This window comes from Corvus moneduloides, chromosome 1 (genome assembly GCF_009650955.1).
Source record: "Corvus moneduloides isolate bCorMon1 chromosome 1, bCorMon1.pri, whole genome shotgun sequence".
NCBI lineage: Eukaryota > Metazoa > Chordata > Aves > Passeriformes > Corvidae > Corvus > Corvus moneduloides.
Genome location: NC_045476.1, coordinates 39,115,971 through 39,139,130, shown reverse-complemented (window position 1 = coordinate 39,139,130; position 23,160 = coordinate 39,115,971). Strand labels below are relative to the sequence as shown.

General features: G+C 39.2%; 1 protein-coding gene across 1 annotated transcript in view; it reads left to right on the top strand.

The window, feature by feature from the left end:
- NEK11 (NIMA related kinase 11) overlaps nt 1-17,488 on the top strand; it is a 78,964-nt gene extending 61,476 nt beyond the window's left edge. Inside the window, 2 exon segments of the mRNA XM_032106884.1 lie at nt 4,446-4,542; nt 17,284-17,488. Of these exon segments, the coding sequence (XP_031962775.1) occupies nt 4,446-4,542; nt 17,284-17,488 (302 nt within the window).
- The last annotated feature ends 5,672 nt before the right edge of the window (nt 17,489-23,160 follow it).

The following is a 23,160-nucleotide window of genomic DNA, read 5'->3' as shown; positions in this document are numbered from 1 at the left end:
CACTTACATCCAATTTCTCTTCACATTGCAAAGAGCCCCCTGTCTCCAAATTCTGCACTCATTTATGCATATGCAACATCATTGTCTGCAGTGGGTTTGCAGAAGTTAAAATAAGGACAAAATTTTGCTCTGTGCTTTGATATTTTGTTATTTTAATTAAAGAGAGGAATTGCCTTGAAGGCTGCTGAGAACAAACAAGAATATTAGCCAAACAGTGCTGTTTTAAAAACAATCTTAGTATTAGAAACTCCCTTATCTTAATCTTTTTCATTCAATATTAAGGACAAGAAGAAGCCTTTTAAAAATTGTAATATTAAAGAATTAAATTGTACTTTTATCATTAAAAAAATATCCAACCAGTCTGTGCTGAAACCTATAGCCTTTCTCCAAGCTAAGGTAGTAATTAGGTATGATTTTCTCCAAAGAAATACATCCATCTAAAAATAAAGCTTATATGATACAAGAATAAGTGGAAACAAAACAAAATAGCTCACTACACAGTAATTAGAAGAACTGCTGCTATAGCCTAAGCAATTAAATCAAAATTTCTGTCAAGGCAAGACAAGATCAGACAAAGCCTGAAGCCTTGCAGACTCAGTTCCAGATGTGTGGGCTGGTGCAAGCAGTAGCAATACCATATTACTGGGCTACAGAGCTACAACAAAATTATAATGGGTACTCCTGAATTTCATGTCAATAATAGGGAAATAGAAGCAGGAATCTAGCCAGAACAGAATTTCTTGTAGCGTCCTTCATTGTTAAAGTATTACGAAAAATTATGAGTTGTTTCAAGTGGTTGGTAGTTCTAAAAAATAGAACTTTTTTTTATGTCAGCAAAGGCTGTGATAAAAAGGGTGCAATAAATATGCATTGTTTTTCATCAGGTGGAATTTGTTTAGTATAAACCTCAGTGTTTATAAAAGGACTTGGGAGGCAATTGAGTTTTCTCCTCAAGAAGTTCCACAGAGTCACTCCGAATACCAGAGCTTTAGTGTGGTACGCAGTTGCTTTTGTGTTGGCTATACAGCTCCGTGTGGAGTGCATTTGAAATAAGAGAGGCTATGCTGATAAACTGAAAAATTAGGAAGATCCCAGAAAAGAGCTGCAAAGGAAAAGGGAGTTTGAAAAACTCATTTTACAATTTACTAAATTTGCTTGGCATAAAGGAAGAGAAGGTTAGGGGCAGTTGGGTCACTTTGTGTCATTTATGGATCAGGAAAACACATCTGATTCTAACCTTTTATATCTTGTACAAAAAGGCATTGAAGGATCTCATGCGTAGCAGTGAAAGCTAAAGAAAAGAAATCTGAAATACAGACAGAAGTTTGTGACTCAGTGGAGATAACAGCTTCACAACACACAATGGCTTACAAAGAAATGCAGTAGATGTGTGTCACCAATTCTTTGGTCATTAGCAGAAATGTTTGTAGGAATGCCTTTGGGCCATAATTTATGAAAACTCTTACCAGATAATGCACCTGTGAATAAATTCCTTTCCCTACAGATCCTCAGTGAAAACCTCAAACTGATGCTCTATCACCTGAGAGAACAAAGATCTTTTGCCCTTTGCCCTGTGTTGTTCTGTGCAATACTGGGTTAGACACTTGGAGACATTCAAATACGTTTAGAAAGCCACAATACCTGGTTTTGAAAAGCCACTGCTCTTGTTGTTTCATTTGATTTTGTTTAACGGATCAAGAATGATATACTGGATAAAAAATGCAAATAATTATCTGGTAACTTTTTGAAGAGGCATGGTTCCTTTTTGTGTGTTCATATGTGGGTACACAAACTGCCTGAAGCTGGGTGCAAAATGTATTATCAATGAAGTAGCTGCTTCTAAGAAAATACCCTTGATATAGAAGTTGGAATGGTTATGAATCAGCCCAACAAAATTTGTTGAGGTGTGCTGTAGCACCAGTGTGTCAAGCTCTTAGCAGTCTTTACTGAGAATTCATTTTTTTAATGACTAACCACACCTTTGCAGCATCCTACAATCTTCAGTCCATGCTGCCTTGCAGTAGCCAGACAATCATATTAAATGGAGAGGAAGATAGAGAGTTTGCATGTAGAGATGAAGTTTTTCTTGGCTAACTGCCAATGTGTAAAGTAGACAAAATAGGAATTATTTAGCCAGAAATCCCAGGGGGAAAAAAAACCCCCAAAACAAAACAAACAAGAAGGATGTCTTTAATAATGAAATGTCAGAGGAGAAGGAAATATTGTAGTAATAAATATACTGAATTCACTAAACAGAAAAAATATGCTGAGCTCTTACTACAGTGATATATCCTGTAATAATAGCAATGCCAGAATTTATCTGGTGCCTGTGGTTAAACATACTGTTTCTTAAGAGACTGCAAGGTTTGTATTTTCCTTAGGCCACTGGTGCTCGGTGCTCAGGGCATCAATTTTTAATTGGTTTCAAAGCACCACAGCCCTACATCTGGACCTTAATGCTGTGCCAACTGAGAGAGGAACGTGCAACCCAGTAAGTCATGAGCATTGCTTTGTACAGCACCTGGAGTTTCCTCAGGGCTATCCTGAGGATAGCTGAATTTTCCAGTGCTGCTAAAGGATTTGAATGCTTACAGAATCCATGTAAAAACATATGGATATACATGTGTACTGTTACAGGAAATGATCAGGAAATGTTTTTTGCATTAATGGATGAAATAATTGGTTGCCAGTAAGAACTGGGCTTGCCATTTTTCATCTTTCAAACTGCATTAACTATACCTGAGTTGTAATACTTAGGCACCAGACAACTCCTAGCCATTAGGTGTAAAGATAAGCTAGGAAAATGTTTTTAAATGTGCAATTGTTTGTCCGTCCAGCTAACAGAATCAGGAATCCATTTCTTCTGTGGATACTTCTGAATCCAGCAGATACTCACTGTGAGTGATTCAGTAGGATCACTCACAATGGAAAGTTTTAGTCTCAGTATTCAAATGTATGTGGTCAAGGTCTAGAATCATGTAAGATATAGGATCTATCTTAACTTATAGGATCTCTTGGGAGAGCTTGGATTGCACATTCCAGAGCATTTGGTGTTCTCTGGGGGTGTCTATACCAGCTCATAGAGGGAGGGTAGCTGCAAGCTCCCTCTGGCTGCATGTGATCTCTGTTAGTGCAATCCAAACTCAGCCAAACCCCAGCTGTGTACGAGTTAAAAACCCCTGCTAGGAGGGGAGTGTGTGTTCATTTAGATGAGGCACTGTGTTAACATGTTTGACTTTTGGTTTGTTCCTATCCTATGCAGAGCCCTCCCACGCCTGTTGAGAATTTGAGTCCTGTGTGCCACAGACCACACATTTACACAGGATGTAGTCCCACCCTGATGCATCTTCTCCTCTTTTGGGAAGTGAAATCCTAATGCCAAACAATTTGCAAGAAGAAGCTAAAATAGCTGCTTTGTTTAGCTTAACAAATGGAAAGCTGAAATAGGATCTCTTTTTCCAATTATAAAGAAATGAAAGGAGTATGCAAAAGGGAAGGAAAGAACTGTGTAAGCCAAAGAAAAGAACTGGCACAGAAGGAAAATGAGCATGAACTGCTTGATAAAGAAGTTTTGTCAGGAAATAAGAGGGGAGATTTTAGCCACCAGCTCCCAGTGAGGCTTTGAAATTGTCTTTCAATGGGAGCGGTCAGAGCAAAAAGTACATAAATTTCTTAGGAAAACCACAGACTTGTATGGTGGAATGACTACATGAAATTGCAGCATATTTGAGCTGATAACCCTGACAGTCCTCTGTGATTCAGCATTTCTGTGTTCCTGTGGATGAGTACCTCAGTGGTATGTGAGTCCTAGGTCCTGAAATATTGCAACAGCTCACAAGGCCTGCAAACAGAAAGAGTGGGCATGTGTGTTTATGCACATGTATATTTCTCACACATGTATATGTACTTACATGTACAGGTATGTTTATATATATATATTCTGTTTATATATATATATATTCATACATAAAAAGAGTAGCTTTATCTGAAGGAGAGGTGATGTCGTAAGTTAAATACTTCCAGTTTACAGTAATGATGAAGCTAAAGGAGAGACTTGCCTGTTAGAAAGAATGTTCTTGGTCTTAAAAATGAGTACAAAAACAATGGAAGAAAATGCATATTACCTAAACAAATTTAATGTTATTGGATGTTAATCTGTCCCAGCACTTCCTCAAGTGATTGTCCTTTCTGTTGTAATTCCTTGTGTATCATACAGAAGGAAAATTGTTCTTACAATTCTGGTGTCTTTAAGCTATAAACCTACTTGTCCCTCAGAAAGAAGTTGCCCTTAATGTGCATTTAATAATCTCATTCATCTTTAATTAATATGGCACTGCCTTGTGAGAAACAGGAATAGTCTTCCTCCTTCTGACTGCCCTTGATTCTGCAATAGAGCTCAGGGGATGAAGGTGAAAAAGGTTGTGTGTCTGTGCATTGATTTGTAGGCTCGACGACTGTCACCGGAGTGTCTCCAGGGGTGCCCCAGGGATTCAGAGCCCTCAACAGTGCAATGGCTGAGACCAAGCTGAAACGCATGAGGGAGTAAGTGGCATATTTATGCGTTACCAATGTGCAGGCAAAGAATACGGATTTGAAAAACTGCAAAGCACAGCAAATAAAACCCCAAAATCCCATCAACAACAAGAAATGGATGGTAAGGTGTTTACAGATTTGCCTACTTACCTCTAGAGAGGATGAAAGTTGACCCTCACTTCTGATCATTCCAGTCTCTAGTTTGCCTTAATTGCTCTCGGTGTCACTCTGAATTTCACTTTCTTTATTAGCACAGCACATGCCCATAAATCACCTGCAGACATACACATTACCACCACATTTGCTCCCTCACCCACACTTCATTCTTGCGTGGAATGAAAAGTGAATGAGTCTGTTTCCCGTGGTGATATGATGTTTTAAAGCAGACAACATTGCTGCTCTTGGCTGGGATTTTCAAATGAGACAGAGGAATTTACATGGGCAGTTCCCTTTGAAACTTATTGTCTACTTGTTTTCAGCATTGCTGAAACCCCAGCTTTATTTATAAAGGTTTCAGTGTCTTAATAAAACAAAGATCTGTGTTTCCTTTCTAGAACGTACTGGTTAAAGTATCTTGAGCCCTTATCTTGAGTCAGTATTTCTGGCCTTCCAAGATTCATTGCATCCTAATTTAGGTGCTGATCTGATAACCATAGTGATGTGTATTATTTCTGAACTCAAATATTCTTTGCAATGTTGCAAGATTCAACTGTTCTCAGATTATAAACTCTTTAAAAAAGGGCATTTTTCTCTTGTGTAGGTGGACAGTGCCAATAATGTGGTGCATGTTATTGGAATGCAAATAAGTTCAAACAGTAGATGCTAATAGTTATTTGAGTCCTCTAAAGAAAATGAGTACAATTCCAACAGCATTGATAACAATCACTGTTTAAAACAAATCACCATGTATTTCAGGAAAATACCAACCACATTTACTCCAGATAGGAGTTGTTTGGTTTTATGGTATTTCAAGATGCAACAGCTCCCAGGGTTTCACTTCATGGCTTAGCTTTTATTGTGCAACCAGTCCCAGGTCTCACAGCCTTCCACTCGTATTGCTTTCCGTTCTCTTTTCATGGAAAATACTTACAAAAATAAAGTAATGCATTGTTTTGTGCCAGCTACTTGCAAGGTGAGGTTTTTAGTCAAAATGCCCACTAAACTTAGATTTCACCTTGTGTTCTCATGGTTGCTGGATAAAACTTAAAATATTTGAACTTCATAGTCATTGCTTTTAGGGCTGAGGTATGATTAGATCACTTCTTTCAAATTCTGTTTTTCCAGTGCAGCTTCATGGTTTTCACAGTTTGTTGTGACTCACGTTTTTCTCCTTCCTCCAAGAGATAGGGTGACTTTTTCATTTTCTGACTATGTAAAGGTGAGAAAGGACTTAATTGCTTGAAAGATAAAGTTTTAAGGAACAAGTGAGTGAGCACAGTATCCAGCATGTAGGTAGTCAAGGAGATCGCTGCAAACTCTGACCCGTGGCCAATCTGCACACCAGGCACAGTGGGGTTTTCAGTGGTGAGAAGGAAGCACATCTGGATGTGAATCAATACAGAAAGCCACAGCTTCTCTGCTCATCCCTTGGCAAACTTCATATGATGTGTTTGTTGAATGTCATCCACACAACAGTGCCACATAAGCAAGACTAATATAGTTTAGACTTGTACTATTCAGTTTTACTCAGGTAGATGCAGACTTCTGGGGGTGATCTTCCAGATGACAGCTTCTGAAGAGGGAGACAATGTGAGGGATTTGTCTTACAGAAACTGAGTAGCTGGAGTTCCTATAAGGAAAGAGAAGAGCAGAGCAGGGGAAGTAATGTGGAGGTGCAGTAAAATCTGTTTGGGTGCCAAGTCACTGTAGGAAGAGGACTATGAAGGCTTGGGATTTGCACCATTTTTAGATGTTAGGAGCAATAGATTCTGATGAGGGAGACTCCTATGTCATGAACTGCTCATAAAGAAACGTCGTGCCCAAACATTACAGATGACCTTACTGGAAGAAAGTATCAATAGCTCTGATAAAATGGTAGATTCATCTAAAATAACACAGAGTCTAACAGCAAAAGTGCCTTTTAGCCATTTCCAATTGACACGTGAATAATGTGGGCTTGCAAACAACTGTAGCAAGACAGTCACTTGACAAGATGTTATGTGTCATGCTTGAGTTACTGCAGTGTACTGCACTAAGTGCCTTCTTTGACTTGCTGTGTATCAGAGCAGCAATTTAGGAGGCTTCTTCTATATTCTTATGCAGGATTTGACAAGGATACTCATGTGAGAGGGAAGCTGTGCTAAAAATCTTTATGGGAATACAGAAGGAAGCCACTGATATTCTTGAATATGGTAGGTAGGAGTGCTTGGTCTCCTCCCATTTTAAGTGGAAAGAAATGGCTTTTTCTTCACTACAGCCCCTGACTCTTTCCCCAGACTTTTTCTTTCCAATTACCATTGCACTCTCTGTTCCAGCTGATCACATCCAGCATCAATGTGAATTGCTGTCCTCTCAGTAAAAGTCATGATAAATTCACCTACTCCAGTGACAACAATTTCTAGTTTGTTATATTTGGTATCAGAATTCATTATAAAGTTTATAACAGCAGAGATTAAACTTTACCTTTCAAGCAGAATTCATTCCCTCCACAAAAATTTCCATTCCAGTGCTAAACATTTCGATATTGGGATCTGCAGTGTCGATAAGAAATCTCCATTTTTTGAACTAGCTCCCACAAAGGTTATCATTATGCTCCTTCCCAGCCCTGCATGCCAGCAGCGAGAGGTCAACCAAATACAGAAACCAGAGCTACGAGATTCTTATTCCTCATATTGGGCTTTGAAACTGAGGAATCATGTTAGATGCAGAAAATGGGAGGAGCCATTTCCTGGTGCTTTCTGTCCAGCCCACAAGCTAATTCTCTTGGTGCTTCCCATCCTTGATGTTACTGGGTAACTTGGTGCATGCCAGGTGTGAGAAGCGTTATTGTCACATGCTATCCAGAGCCAAGTTACCTTCATGGAGGGATACATGAAGACAAACGAATGACTGTTCACTGATGTTCCCCCACAGAGACTTTCCAACTCTGCATCTCAGAAGAGAACCATGCTGTTCTTCAGAAGCAACTCCTCAAGCCAAAGCATTTTTCCCGTCAGATTAAATTGTAGTAGCAGCAATTAATTTTTTTCCCCCAAGGTCCATACAAAAAACTTAATACAGATCATTTCGTGCTCCTTTGTGGAGATATCCACGAATATCTACAATCAGTCATTTTAATAGCCATGAACTTTAATATGCACTTCAGAATTCAATAAAATGTGTGGCAGTAAAAGGAAAAGGCTTTTATGCCCCAAATTTTAAGTAAATTAAAATCCTTTAACCCAGCAGTAAGCACCTCTTAGTCAGTCCCCAAAGTCTTACGCGCAGCAGCATACCATGAACAAGCAAAAGACTTCATCATCTCCTGCTGAGTGTAAGTAAAGCAGTCTTTCAGAAATCATGAAGAAAAGGCATTGAGTGATATTTTTATTCTGGTCCTGTGAATGCTTGTAACACTACTGGCTTAGACTCAGGAGCAGTATGTATATATGCTTCTTGTGCTTGTGATGCTGCCATCAAATGCACCATTTATCTTAAAATTTCAGAAAGAAAGGTCGTTTTGAGGTCATTCAGTAGGCACTGGATGTTCTTTGAGATAAGTAGTCCTAAAATGTTTGAAGTATAGAAGGCTTTTTGTACATTTATGTGTACAATTAAAAAAAAATTCTTACAGTAAAGAAATTGTTTACTTGATGTAGTATTTCGATATATGTGGAGTAGATCTTTCTGAGCCAAGTGAAACTGGTTTTGTTATTGACATCTTTGAGGGGATCCTTAGTGAAGACAAAAGCAACAAATACAGAAAAGGTAATTGGTTTTTAAGAGATTAAAAAACTTCTCAGTGACCTTTTGATTGTCATTGACTGTCACATTGAAGGTGTCATGATGTAAACATGCTTGAGGAATAAGATGTCTTCTCACAGACAAAAGACATATTTGGTAAGGAAGTTTTTTGGCACTGTCTGAGCTACCACTATCTGTTTTTTGCAGATGAATAGAGTACTCCTGAAGGTATTGATCCTTAAATGGTTTTGAGCATTGAATTTCCTCTTACACACACTACTGTGTTCTGTCCAACACTCCTTTTTCAGGTAATAATTTCTGTCTGGTGATCCCAAGACGTCTTACAGCATGACTATAGTTTTCTGCATCCCATGCGCTAAGTCAAAATTTTGTTTACATATTCATTCTACTTGTCACAGTTTCTTACACCTCATTTTAAAGGCCGGTCTCGGATGAGCCCAATGAGTTCATTATGGAAACACATTAAACATCTTAGTCCATGAGTTTCTCTTTCTTTTACTGAAAATCTACTTTAAGATAATTGCACTGTTACCTTCCAGACCCAAATTGGAAGAAAGTATTTTGGGTTTGCTGTTTGCTTTACAAGCGAGACTACAGTAAACTCAGCAGGAACACTGGAAGATTGAGCCCTTCCTGTGTGTGACCAAGCTGGGATATTGGTTCTTGGCTTCTGTCAGGGAGACGTGAGTGAATGCTCCTGGCTCAGGAGTGATTGCTGCCCCAAGGCAATGACTGAGAGAGAAAGTGGGAACAGGTGAATCCTGGGCTCCTCCTGCCTAAGAAGAAATTAAGGTGAGTGAGACAGTGGCTACTGCTCAGAAGTTTAGGAGTCCTCTGCAGCAGAAACAGCAGTACCCCTCAAGGCTGAAGTTGGACCTGATGGTCTAATTCCTCAGGCATTTTCCATGGGTCTTCATTCAGCTTCTTCCCACTGTCCATACTCTTCCCCTTTCCATGACAAAAATGGGCTTTGTCTCTTATGCTGCTCCTCCTGCATCTGAGGATGGGAAGAGCACATCACCTGCCAACACCATAATTTCAGCAGTTCTTAGTATCTTTACATTTGTTATGGTGCACTTTGAAATGAACGATGAGAACAAACTTGGCAGTTAGAGTGAGTGAGTATTGGGGCACAATTAAAGTTTGATGCATTTTCTTGGGATGCTCATTTTTTGCCCATTTTGCACATTACTTGAACCTCATGTCCTACCCTTAAAACAATATGTAATATTTTGTGAATTTACTTAGATAAAGAAAACTCAGATTTTTTCATCTTCTCTGCTGAGCTGTATGTCATAGATCCATGAGTCATTCTGTTATTCTGAATTTTTAAGAACTTTTTTTTAAGTGGACAGTAGTATTAGAATTGCTTTAGCACTGGAGGGAGTTTTTATTCACTTTGAAAATTGCATTTCAGTAGCAAAACACCTGAACTTTTAAGAATAGACTCACTCATTTTAAAATGTCAAGTGGCCCCAAACACTCAAAACATTCAGAGAGTTTGACTTATACTTCTTTTTGTTTTGCACAAAACATGTTCATGGTTTCCCTAGTTTCTCCTGCTGTGCATACCCAATGCATAGATCAGGCTGCTCAGATTTCCAGTACCTTGATTTTGTCAATAGTTTGCAAATGTGAAAATGCTTTCATGCAGCATTAATTATAAAGTCTGTTTTCAAAACAGAACCACTCAAAGAACTTTGACAGTGTTTACTAGAAACAGCATTGCAACCTTGGGAAGTCGACTTGAGGGAAATATAGGTAGGGAATTTTCCAAGAGATTTGATGGAGGAATGACCAGGGCTCTGTTTTGGGAGACAATAAATGTTTTCTTTTTAGGAAAAAAATAAAAGTACTAGACTTCTATCTACCTCTTTAAATGCCTAAACAGGTCTGTGAAGCTTGTGTTATTTTGATGCAGATCCAGAAGAAACTGAATGCATAAATCTTTCTAGGCCTTTCTGAAAATCACAGATCTACTGTCCATAGTTGGTAATTGCTTTTCTTTCTTTCTCTGTAGTATGGTGTCATCATGGAATTGTATGGCTCTGCCAAGACATGAATTTTCCTTAGTCCTGTTTTGTGCTAGGAACTTTTTAAAGGGCTACAGATGTGAAAAGAGACTTGAAAGAAGTTGTGGACTTAATCCACCTAGCTTCAGGCCCCCTTGGGTGGATTTAGATGTGAGCTAAGCCCAAATGGTTGATGTTCAAAAAACTGTTTCCATAAAGTTTTATGCAAACAGATTTGGGAGTTTTTTTGTGTATACATTAGTGTATATTTTTATGTATATGTATACACATGCTTATATATTTGCCATAAATGGGCATCTCACATTCCACAGGAGTTGGGGTTTTTTTCAGCTTTTAAAATGCCTTTTTGATTGGATTGTGTAAGAGTAATTTTACTTTTGCTGTAATCTTGTATGGGTGTTTGTCATAGCTCAGAGCTTGAATGCTGCTTCACTTCCCTCTGTGGCTGTACAGTGCACAAGCCAAGCTGGAAATTTTGTGAGTAAATTACTGTGGTGTTTGTGATATTTCTATCAAGATTTGTCCATCTCCATACCAGCTGATTACATTAATTTCTCCATTGAAGGACCTGATACGTTGACAACCTTTTAATGAGACTGGCTAATTGCTAACTCAGAAATGCATTGTTTTACATCCAGTGGTAACACTTAATACAATATGGCTAAAGACAAAGCTTGGCTTGAGAAAACATATATATAGTAATTAGTATTCTGATTGTTTCATTGAAATGCATAAGTACCTTTTCCTTTCTCTGATAGGCAAATTGTTAGTTTTATAACTGTAATTTTGGTGTGAAATCCTAAATTGGGAGAGACTCCCTCCCAATATCAGGCCATGTAAAAGGAAATCATCATTAACTGTATAACCACACAGCTGAACAAAGGAGAATGCAGTAATATTCCTAAATTATTACAAGATCTGTGTATAATTATTGACTTTTCAGAGGTGACTACTGTATCCTTGCATGCCCACATTCAAGAAGTAGCTGTATATTGTGCTGCTCATCAAACATACCTGTATAAAACAAATGCATTGATAAACAAAGCAAATAACATCAGGCATGTGTTAAATGTGCCATGAGTTTCTGCTTGATCTTGATCAGTGATGCTGAAGGAATTAAACGGATGACTTTTCAAAGACTCTTTGTATGCCATGACACTATTAAAAATCAGGATGTTTTTAAAATAATTATAGCCAGGCTAGGAAATCTCAGACTGTGTATAAAGCTACTGCAGCCCAGCTATTGCAACTGAAGTGTGTTTTGGGTAATTCTTCACAGGCATAGTGAAACATTGTAATTTTCACCCACCCTACCTCATGAAGAATAGCTCTATAGAAGCAAGTATGTTTCCTCTCTTATTTTTAGTATTGGTAGTAAATTTCTGAATATAGATAGACTTTACAATTGCAATACTCAGGTTTGATTTAAATGACTGTGTTTTGTTGTAATTTGTTTCCTTCTGTGGGAAAAACTAAAAACCGCACATTTTATCGTATGATAAAGCATCTTCTAAATTGATAGTAGCTAGAATTCAACTAGCAGCTCTAAATTCTAATTAATACTTCTTCCAAGCGCAGGTGTCAGCTTCAATTCCCATTTTATAAATTAATTTATCTCTGAAAATGAGGTGCATGGAGAATACTATTGTTAATATTTCTTCACCTGTGTGTCTACATCTTTTAATAATAAGATCCTTCTTAGCTCATGGGAAAACATGTTCTAAATATGGTTTAGATTTTTCAGGTCTTTGAAGTAGGACATCAGAGAGTTTTGTTTGCAATCAAATTAAGGTGTTTTAATTCAGGAATGATGAAGTAATTAAGGATGAATTATGAAAATTATCATTGTGTCTTCAAGTGAAGAAATTTTCATTCAGCAGTAATATGAGGAAGGTCAAAGTCCATTGAGGCTTGAAGGTGAAGGTGGGGGTTAATATTAACAATTCATATTTCTTTTCTTACTAGCTTTTATATAATAATACTTTCCATTACCTTTTTTTTTTCCAATAAGGCCTTTTCTTAGACTTGGCCATTTTTTTCACATTTCCAAGATTGAACAGCTGTCAGAACTAGAAAGGCCCTACCTTTAGAAATAAGTTCCTAAAACCTGAATCATGGAACTTATTATACTCTTCTCCTAGCAGATCTCAAAGGGTCTTTAAACAGCAACAGAGAAGTTTTACTGCAAATAAAGATTTGAACCCAGAGCCATTTCTTTCAAGAGTCAAAGTTTTAATCATTCATAGCAAGTAAGGCCAGCAAACCGAATGACAGAAATATAACTTGAGAGGACAGAGATCTTTTGTGTTCTGACTGAGATAAACCTGTTTGTTTACTGAACCATGAGATGCTGTAGCAGATGTCCTAAGATTTTGTGGTACAGTTAGAAAACAGTATTTTATATGAGACTAAGGATATGTAATTTCCTGATTCTTTTGCAGAGTCATCTCAGGAGACAAATGTAACAATCTTTTTCACTAAGATTCATATCACTTCTGGTTAGCTGCAAAGTGGCATGATAGTATTGTTTTAAAGAGAAATATAGGGTTAATAAATTGATGCTTGGAAATAGTATTAATTCAGAGACAAATCATTGTTGGATGTGTTGATGAGAATCCTAAGTAATACTGCTGGACTCCATGGGGATTCCCTTGAGTTAGGAAAAACAGGACTTAGAGGCATCAACTGAAATTTTTCTTTCAAAGATCCCTTCACTTGCTTTTATGCCCCATGAGCCCAAAAACCACAGATTTGCTCTCTGCTTTACAATGTGCTCATTGGTGGTGGATGCAGGTGGCCTGGCTGCATTCAAGAGGATAAATAAATGCCCACTGGAATGGGTATTCCATGTCCAGAAAGTTTCTTTATTAAGGTTTACACTGATGTAGACATGAGTAACTAGCATTTTGAAATAACTGAGTTTTCTGCATTTGTCTTAGGAGCAGTGTGTTTGTTGCCTGTTATGGCAGTGTGAGATGTTATTGCTGGTGCCTGATCCCAAGGGACTTCATGGTGTGTTCAGTAGTGGCTTGGGCAAAGCCCCTCCTTGCACAGACCACAGGCAGCTCCCTGAAGGCACCAGTGAAACCAGGATGGCTTTAAATTATAGTTGCCATCATGCTGAATGACATTGGAAAGTGAGAAGCTGAAAAACCCCTTCGCTGCTGCTTTGTGTCATAGTTACCCTTCAAGGCAGGTCACGACAAGTTGTTGAGAGGTATTAACCCAGCTGCTAATGCCCATGCAGGAGCACAAACCTCAGCATTAATCTTGTTTTGTGGCTTTTGTCAGTGTGGCGTAAAGGTAGGTGGATTGTAATTGATCTCCAAGCCAGAAAGGAGATGTTAATATGTAGCTGGTAGCAGAATAGTCAAAATAAAGACCCATGGGATAATAGAGAATTCTTCGTTCACCCGGGGAAAGATTTACAATTTCCTCAGTCAGTTGAGAGCACAACATTATTAAATTGTCAAATTTTAGCAATTTTGCCTTGTTGCGTAGGAAATCAACTGCGAATCACCAGATAGCCTGATAAATTCATTTAGGCCCAGATCCACTAAATGACTTGGAATGGTTTTAGACACCCTGTGTCTAAAAATTGCAGTTCTCAAGGGTCCAATTTAGCTCCCCTCTACTTCCAGCAGTGCCTATGATTTTGCTGATATTCTTTACTGCGTCTCACATGCTCAGAAGTGCCTTGTCCTTGATAGAACCAAGTCTCTATTTTACATCCATGCTCCATCCTTATCCACAAATCAAATATCAATATGGCCTTTGGGTCTTGTTGCAGTTAATTTTCTCAGCCATGTGTTGTGTGCTGCACAAGAGCTGGAAACAAGAGGCATTTTTTTTCAGGCCACAGCTTCCATGGGTGACAGAGTCCCCACACTGGAAATATCTGCTGTGCAGCCAGCGTGTTAGTGGTCACAGCATGCCTCCAGCCCTGTGCCTCCTCTGCAGCCAGGAGTGAGGGAAGCTGAGCTCCATGAATCCCTCTGTCTATCTAAGACTCTGTAACAAAGAAATGAAAGAACAATCTGAGATACAACATTGAAGCACATTACTGTGTATCAGCTGAAGCCAGACTCTTGATTGGTGGAGCCCAATGTAGCTGCTTTGATTTCAGCACACTGAAAAACCATTTAGGGCAGTGTGGGATGGAGGTGTGGCCCACAATTTTTGTCACAGTAATGAAATCCCAGATGTCAGGTATCCCCTTTGCTCGTGTCATCTTGGCTGAGAAAGTGATGATGACTCATAGTGAGTTTACAGGTGAGTAAGCTATAGGATGGCACAAAGAGAGTAAATGCCAGTAAATCAGAAAAGATGGATGGCCACATGACTGTAAATGGGAGTTCTGCACTTGTTCTCACAGCACATTTCATGGTAAGGCTTTTATTCTTTTCAAAACATTAGTGCAGGTATCCCCTATTTCATGTGAAATAGCAGTCTGTAATTGTGCCTCTATGGGATTTTACATGGATGGACAAATATCCCCTAGCACAGGACCAGGCCATAATGGACAAACCTTGCTTTCCAGGAAGCGCCTTCCCTCCTCCCTCCTTCAGGATGATCGATTCACTCAGTGATGCCTCTTTGACATTTACTCTCTGAGATCCCACACTTCTGCCTCTGTGAGGCATGATGTGGTAGCAGAGTTGTATTAATGCAGCTCTCAAGTCCAAACAGAGCCTGATGTCTTCTTTTGTAAAAGCAGGTTATAATTTTTGTTACCTACCCCGTAATTTTCAACCTATGAACATTTCCACCTTAATTCTATTGTATCAGCTATTATACAGATTAGCTGATTTGCATGCTCTGCCAAGCTGAACAGAGAAGATTCGAATCTGCAGGTCACATTTATTAGCAGAAGCAGTACTCCCAGGGTACATGTTTGCTTAATTTTTCATCTTTAAATAGACAGGACTGCCAAAAAATTAAACATACTTGTCTAAGAGGGAGACAGGAGTCATTAAAGGCACTGATGAAGTAGCAGTGGTTTCAGGATAGCTTCTCATGTATTGATTTTTAACTGTTGGAGAGAAATGGTGATATTTTTTATGATTTTTTTTTAAGAAATATACATTATTTGTCAATTTTTTGGTCATTATTTTAGTTTTCAGTGGTAATCCAATCCCTAGGCTTCCAGTGTCTGAGAATTAATTATTTCCAACAGTTTTTATTTTCTCCTAAACTACATTCTTGTAGAAAAGAAAAAGGCAGTTTCTAGTTACAGGAAGCAGGACTGAGTCAGGTCTGGACCTGTAGAGATTCCAGTTTGGCCCTGTGACTTCTGATCCTGGGTCCTGGCTTTCTCTGCCCCAGGTTCCTCATCTGCCTCTGTGTCAGGAACCAGCAGGAAGGGTGACCTGAAGCCTAAGGAGGATCACACCTGGGCATGACTGAGGTGCTAGAAAAGCAGAGAGCAAGTAGGATGGGACAAGTTTGAGAAGCAATAAAGTAAAATTCTTTGCAATGTTTTCCTCGGAATTGAGGAATTTACATAGTATGGAACTCTTACTGGCTGACATTTCATTATGATGTTATTCCTCAGCAGTAACAGCATGACCACTGATGGAAAGCAGCTACACTGTTAGGTTGATTCTGCTATTGGGTGAGAACAGTTGACCTTGCCCTGGTGTTAGACATGTAGCAAAATCAGTGCAAAACAACGAAAAACTACAACTGCAGTTTGTGATGTTGTTGTTGGGAGGCAGGTTTAACCTTTTAAACTACTATGGGAAGTGTGCCTGCTCCCTCTGAACCTACGTGCACACTTACTGAAGTTCTAAGCCTTAATGCTTAGAACACGTCCGATCCCCTTCTCTGTCCCTGTACAGCTCATCCTTGGTACAGCCACAAGCTGAGGGTGTCCCAGCTCCTGCTGCCTCAGGCATTGGCTGAGGAGCCTACTGCAGGCACCATATGACATGGTTCCCTTCCAAGAACCTCCTTTTTGTCTAAAAGACGACCAAATCTCAACTACTCTAACATGTAAAAGTTTAGTGAAAGAAAACAAATCCTGTGTCAGAAGCATGAGGAGCAGACAGATAGTCTGATACACTGAAGGAAAATTACCCAGGTATTTTCCTCAAAATATGAAGCCATCACTGAGTGAAAAATTTTGTGTTACCTGTGATAAATTAATTTAAAGATGTTTTTCCTTTAGGAGGAAGAAATGCTGTTCATTGTCTTGCCATTTTCAAATGGATCTTTTTTATAAATCAACATTAAGAGTGTGTGCTGTGAATGTGTATTTTGTCACTGAGTTACAGATCTGTGTTCTGATAAAAGGAGAGCACTGTAGAAAATAAAAAAGTGTCAAGTTAGCTCATGCTGAGCTTGTACAATGGTTTTCTTGTATTTCATAGAAGCTAAAATAAAACGATGAATAAGAAAGTGTGCTCACGTAAAATGCTACTGGTGTTTGGCTGACTGGGGTTGCTCCTTTTGGTTTTGATGAAATCCAGAGGCAGTAATACGTGTCTGTTTACCAGACTTGCTGTAGATAAAAGAGTCTGTCAGACTCAGCGTGGAGAGGATTCTTGGACTGCAACAAAGACGATGACCATGCTTCCCATGACTTTACTATGGCCAGGTTTTTACTCTTGGGCTCCTGGTATGGCAAACAATCATGGAGAAATTCTCCAGGAAACTTTAGTTCGTTTTACTGTCAGACAAACAAGGTGCATCATGTAGGTTCGTTTTAATCAAACCTACAACATTTAGAAGAAATCTGTACTAGTTAATGCTTGTGTTAATATTTAACATGAATTAACTTTTACTTGACCTTTTCTATAATATTTATCCCCAGATCTGCCATTGAGAAGCTGGGAGTGGAGGCATTTGAGGCCGTGTACAGCTGTCTCAAGCAAGCGAGACAGCAGAATGCCAGTGAGGAGGAGATCAGGAGGTGTTTGGAGAAACTGGTGTCTAGAGCAAGTGATTGCTTTGAAGTGGATCAGCTGCTGTACTTCGAGGAACAGCTACAGGCTTCAGAGCCACATCTTCAGCTGTAACAGTGTGTCAGCAGCAGCTGGAAATGGCACAGAGGGGAAAGGGGCCTCCTTCAGGCCAGCAGGCAAGTACAGGTGGTGTTTGGGGGACACTGCTGAAGGTAATGTAGTACCTAAGCATGTGGGTAAGCACCATTTGAGAGTCCACACAGCAGTGAGAAGTGGGTAAATATGGCACGGATTACAGGGGCAGGAAGAAGAACAGATGTTTGTGACAGTGGAGGGGAGGATTCACGGTTACCAGAGTCCCCTTTTTCTACCACTTAAAACATAAGGAGGGGTGTTCTGGGCCGTGTCTGGATGCCAGTTCACACTCAGAGCATCACTGGCAGAGCTGCCTCTGATGGAATGAAGCAGGATTAGACTCCAGCTGCTGTTGATTTCTGTGCTAACTGGTCCTCATGATATTTAAGCCCATAATTTTTGTAATTTGGCAGATTTACCCTTAAACATATATATATATATATATATATATATATATTTATGGCCACTCATCCCCTATTTGCCTTATTATTGATTATTCAAAAGGGCTGCATTTAATCTGTTTAAATTTCAAAGGAACTGTGGAAATACATACATATGTGCATATTTATATACATATATGCATGCTCACATACACAGAGGTAAGTGTGTATATTCATAATGGAAGAAGCATGTCTGGTTGCACACTGTACCTGTAGAAAGAGTTTTAGATTAAATTCATCCTTCAAAAATGGAAAAAATAAACTAATTTTTTTCCTGCCTTGCACATTGTTACCGTTACAGTTCTTTTCTAGTGTTTATGCTCCCTTCTTCATATGCATCCCACTCCTGCTGATTTCAGCTGTGTATCAGGCTCTGATTATATACCTGATGTTTCCCTTCCACCTCTTCCTTCCTTATTTTGCATTCTGAGCTTCTTCCTCCATCTGTGCATATGACTAAAGGTTAAAAAAGTCATACAATTGGTAAAGGAATCTAAAATGAATTGTAGACCAAATGAATTTTAGGCATTAAGCCATTCATAATCCTTATGCTTCCTGCTTTTCCACCACAACTTTTAAACGACTTGGGGACTGTGTTAAATAAATTAAAAGAAATTCATATTATGAATATAAAAAAAAATTTCTATTTGACCTGAGATGAGTTATTTACAGTGAAGTGTACCAGTATTTATGGTCAATTAAGCAGTTCTACTGATCCATCTTTATGACGTGTGTTAAGAGACTCAAAGCAAAAGGCAGGTAGAGTCATCTAAATCTATTCTAGCAGCAGCATAAGCTGAGGAAGCAAAGAGCATGCCCAGCTACAGATGATGTGGCACTATACTTCCAGCTCAAAGTAGTAAGAGATTCTGGTATGTTTCAGTTTTTTCTAGCTTCAGCTTTATTTAGAATGCATGTTACAAGCCAGAGACTAAAATCCACTATGGTGTTCACTGAGGTAGGGAAACATATTGTTTGTCAGGTTTCAGTCTCTTCCCTATTATTTCTTCTTGACCTACACTTCCCATCCTTCTCAATGTTGTGTATGAGTACCTGATTAGATATTTTTTGCACAAAACTGAAGACCATTTTAAAACGGAAGTGCTGAAGTCCAAGATACAGGAGGAGTGCTTGAATGTTGCAGGGACTATAAAGTCCAAAAGCAAACAATGAGTAACTGACACAGTGAGAATAATGTCAGAAGAAGATAATCTTCACTCCTTCATTTACTTCTGCTGCAGTTCAAGGTGATTTATCACAAAAACTTCAAAAACAGCCTCTGTAAGCAGTCAATTCCTTTTTTATTAGTGACAAAGACTATTTCAGGCTTTTTTCCATGCAGCTTGAAAGAAAAAAATACCTGGGTAAGAATGGGTCAGGCTCCTTAAGTCAGTCAAGGACTCGGAAGATCATTAAAGGGAAACCTTTAAAACCTGAAAAACATGATTTAGTCACTCAGATTGACTTCAGGGAAGTGGTTGCTCTCTGATGAGCAGTATTTTCTTTCATTTGTTGCACAGGAAAAAAGAACTCACAGTGCCTTTTAGGCTTACTTAGTTGCTTTCTGCTCTCTGCAGGGAATGACCTTCAAGGCACGTGAGGATCTGGAGGTTGCTGGTTTACTGCTTATATGCTTTAAACCATACTTTGTTTTGTTTTGTGTTTTTTTTAAATGAATCATACCACAGTTAGCCAATGTAGTATACATGTTAAACACAGCAGGAAATTTTCGTCTTTGAGCTGTAGTAAAAGCACAGAAATACATCCCATGGATTTAACAGAAATTTTTACGTCGCTGTTTAACTTGCAAAATCCCATTGCTGGTGGTCATTAGTAGAAATCTAAAAGGAAGGAGGAAGATGTTGATATTGTGGATCTTCATTAATAAAAAAGCAACAGAACTGCTGGAAGTAAATGTGAGGAAATAAATGTAAAGATGTTGATATTGTGGATCTTCATTAATAAAAAAGCAACAGAACTGCTGGAAGTAAATGTGAGGAAATAAACGTAAAGGTATTAATAGATCCTCATAAAAAGTCCCATTTAACCTACAGATTTGTACCAAAAGCTTTGCAAACATGAGGCAACCTTGCTGCCTTTTTTATTGATTCTCTTAAAAATGCTACAAGATTAATTGCTTGATGAAGAGATACTGAAAACAAAGGAAGTGGGGTGAGTATTTTTTAAATGCTTTGAGGCCTTAAATCTGGTATAAAGGTGCTTGAACTATAAAGGGAGAAACAACATCTGAGTTTTCTGATAAGAAGTGCAACTGTCAGTTTCTTGTTGACAGCTGGATTAGGAGGTAGATCAATTCTATTTTTCACAGCAAACAAAAAGGAAATCCTTTCTTAGAGGTGATTGTTCTGCCAGATAATTTCTAGAAAGCATCAGAATCCCCTCTTTGTAAGGTGAATTAAAGGCTTCCAGTGCCTGAAAATCTTGCCTGCAGGAAAGGACCTTTCTTCCTCCAGGACCTGGCTTTGTGACTGCTGCCTTGTGATGACCGGCTCCGAGGTGCTCTCACAGCCAAACCACAAATCTGCAGCTGGCACAGCAGGAGCTCACCCCTGACTGCTGCTGGATCTTCAGCTCCACATATAACCAGAGCAATGGAGCATCAAGAAGATACACGGGTGAAAAAAAAGGTAGGAGGCAGCAAAGTGGCCAAATGGATAATGCAAAGGCTGACCTTTCATCTTTGCTATAAGTCAGCTCAGACTAATCTATAGGTGCAACCACTGTTGCCTGAGGGAATTAAGTGGGCAAGAGAAGAAAGGCTCAAACAGGAGATTTGTTTGGAGACAGAATCATTATGCACAGAGGCACAATCATCTTTCATATTTTGTTTGTAATATGTGTGCACAACACAGCCTAATCTGAAAACTCTTTAGCCTGTCTCCACTGAATACTCTTGTTTTTCAGGAGGGAGAAGTCCAGCAGAAAGTTTTCTGTATATGATTATTGGTAGTAAGTAGAAGTCTAATGAAAATATGGTCTCCAGATGCCCATTTGGCTGATGATCATTCCTGTTCAGGAATATGTCTGCCTTGATAATAGCTATCCAGATGTGCTGGATAGATGTACGTAAGAAGAGCTGGTTAACAGCAAAGGCAGATGTATTTATGTACAGACTGATCAGGCACAGAGGGTGGGGAAGGGATGGAAGAGGATGAAGAGGGTTGTAGTTCCTTCCTCTTATACCTTCTCCTCATATACTTAGTTACCATATCCAGTCCTACTTATTTTTGTCACTTTTTTATGGTTGGGGGAATAAAGGGACAGTGAATGGTTTTCTGAAGGCCACTGAATTACCTAAAATGAGACTAAGAATGAAAACCTAACAGGAAACCTGGACATCACTCAGGACCAATGGTCCCAGCAAGAGAAGACTGTGCAAATGCTTCTGGTTCCATACAATTATGGGTCCATTTTTCTTTTATCTAGACTGGAATATGGCCATCATGGCTGGAAAGTTAGTTAGTATGTACAGATAATTTGCTATGTTAGCTCTGCAGACAGGTTTCAGTCCTCAGTTGTTCATGAATGGTTAACTTCAGCCTCCTGACTTTCAGTATTCCCATACTGTGCAGTTAGTCACTTCCCCATCAGGTCAGAAAGCAGAAACCAGGTCATGGGAAAACTTCCAGCAGAAAGATCAGCTGAGGAAAACAGACATTTAGTCAGCTGCTTTAAAAGCACACCTCTTGGGTGAATATTTTCTATTCCACTTGATGACACCTGGCCAGGGATTCCTGATGTTTTGCAATGTGCAAGAAATACACGCACTGTGATTATCATCCTGTAGATGAAATGGGCTTGGTTTTGTTGTCATTTTTTTATTCCACAGGTAGCTGTAATCAAAGTACAAAAGCAGTGGTGTGCAACAATAAGACAAAATACCTCTGAAGAAAAATGACAAATGATAGAGAAGATTACTGCTTTGTACTAATTAGCTGTCCTAAGTATTGATCAATTTTAACATTTAGAAACTTCAGTCTGTCTTAGGGAGCCTGAGAATGTTGTATCTATGTACATGTATCTACACAGAGAAGTGAACTGTGACTCTGTCATGAGCTATCAGCCATCTCCCTCTACATCTATGCATGCACACACAAACATATTTGTATGTATATGGACGTGTATATATCCTGATGCACCTCACCATCTCACCAAACCTTCAAGAATATGTTTTCTCTCGATAAACAAAAGAGCCAGCTGCTCCAGAAAATTCTTACAAGCAGGTAAATACACAGCTGAATGCACCTTGAGCAGAAAAAAGCCTGAATGTTTTGATCAGCTACTGCACCAGGCACTGTACAAAACAGTTCCAAGGCAATCCCAACCTCCCAGCCCTCCCAGCTGAATTGTCCAGCAGGAATATGAGTGGAAGATGGTTCAGAGAAGTAACCTGAGCTTGTGCAGCAAAGTGCAACAGGAAGCCAAACAAGGGGAGCACTCCTCTTGATCCTCACCTGACATTGTGCCAGGCAGTCAGCTGTGGCTTGTGGGTACTGGGGTAAGGCAAGGCATAAAGGAGGGTGCAGCGTTGTGAAATGGATTTTAATACAGAACACCATTATTTAATGAAATATGACTCTGTGACTGTGCATGGAAGTGTGTGTGTGTGATGGACTATCAATGAGGTGATTCTGTGCCACAGCTTTATGCCCTAGAGGTGACTAAGTGCTACGAAGAAGCTGGGAATCTGTAAATTGCTCTCCTCTCTCCACTGCTGTCTGCTGACCCCTCAGGGACTGCCTTATTGTACCATGGCATTGTGGATATTCCTTTGGGCTGTGTTATTTGCTCTCAGCGTCTCTAATATGAGTTCTATTTCAGGCTTTTTCATATGGAAGTCTCTTTCTGGCAGAGGCTGCTTTATTGATCTGCATCTATAAGGGGTCAGCAGTGTGACAGTGGTCTTAAATAATGCATTGGAGTTTGCTCCCTCTGCTCTCAGTGAGTTCCGGGGAAATGCTCCTTAGAACTGCCACGGAATCCTCCTAGCTTGAACTGTCGCAGTTGTCTTGTCTTGTCCTCTTTCCACCCCTACTCAAGGACAGAAAGGAAAGCAAACTCAAGGTGCCCAGAGTCTGGAGAACAGATGCTGTTATTTAATGTCCAGAGGCAATCCTTTAAATCAAGAGAGTCTGCTTCTCTTGTTTTGTAAGACAATTTTTGAGTGTGAGCATTATTTTACTGATGCCT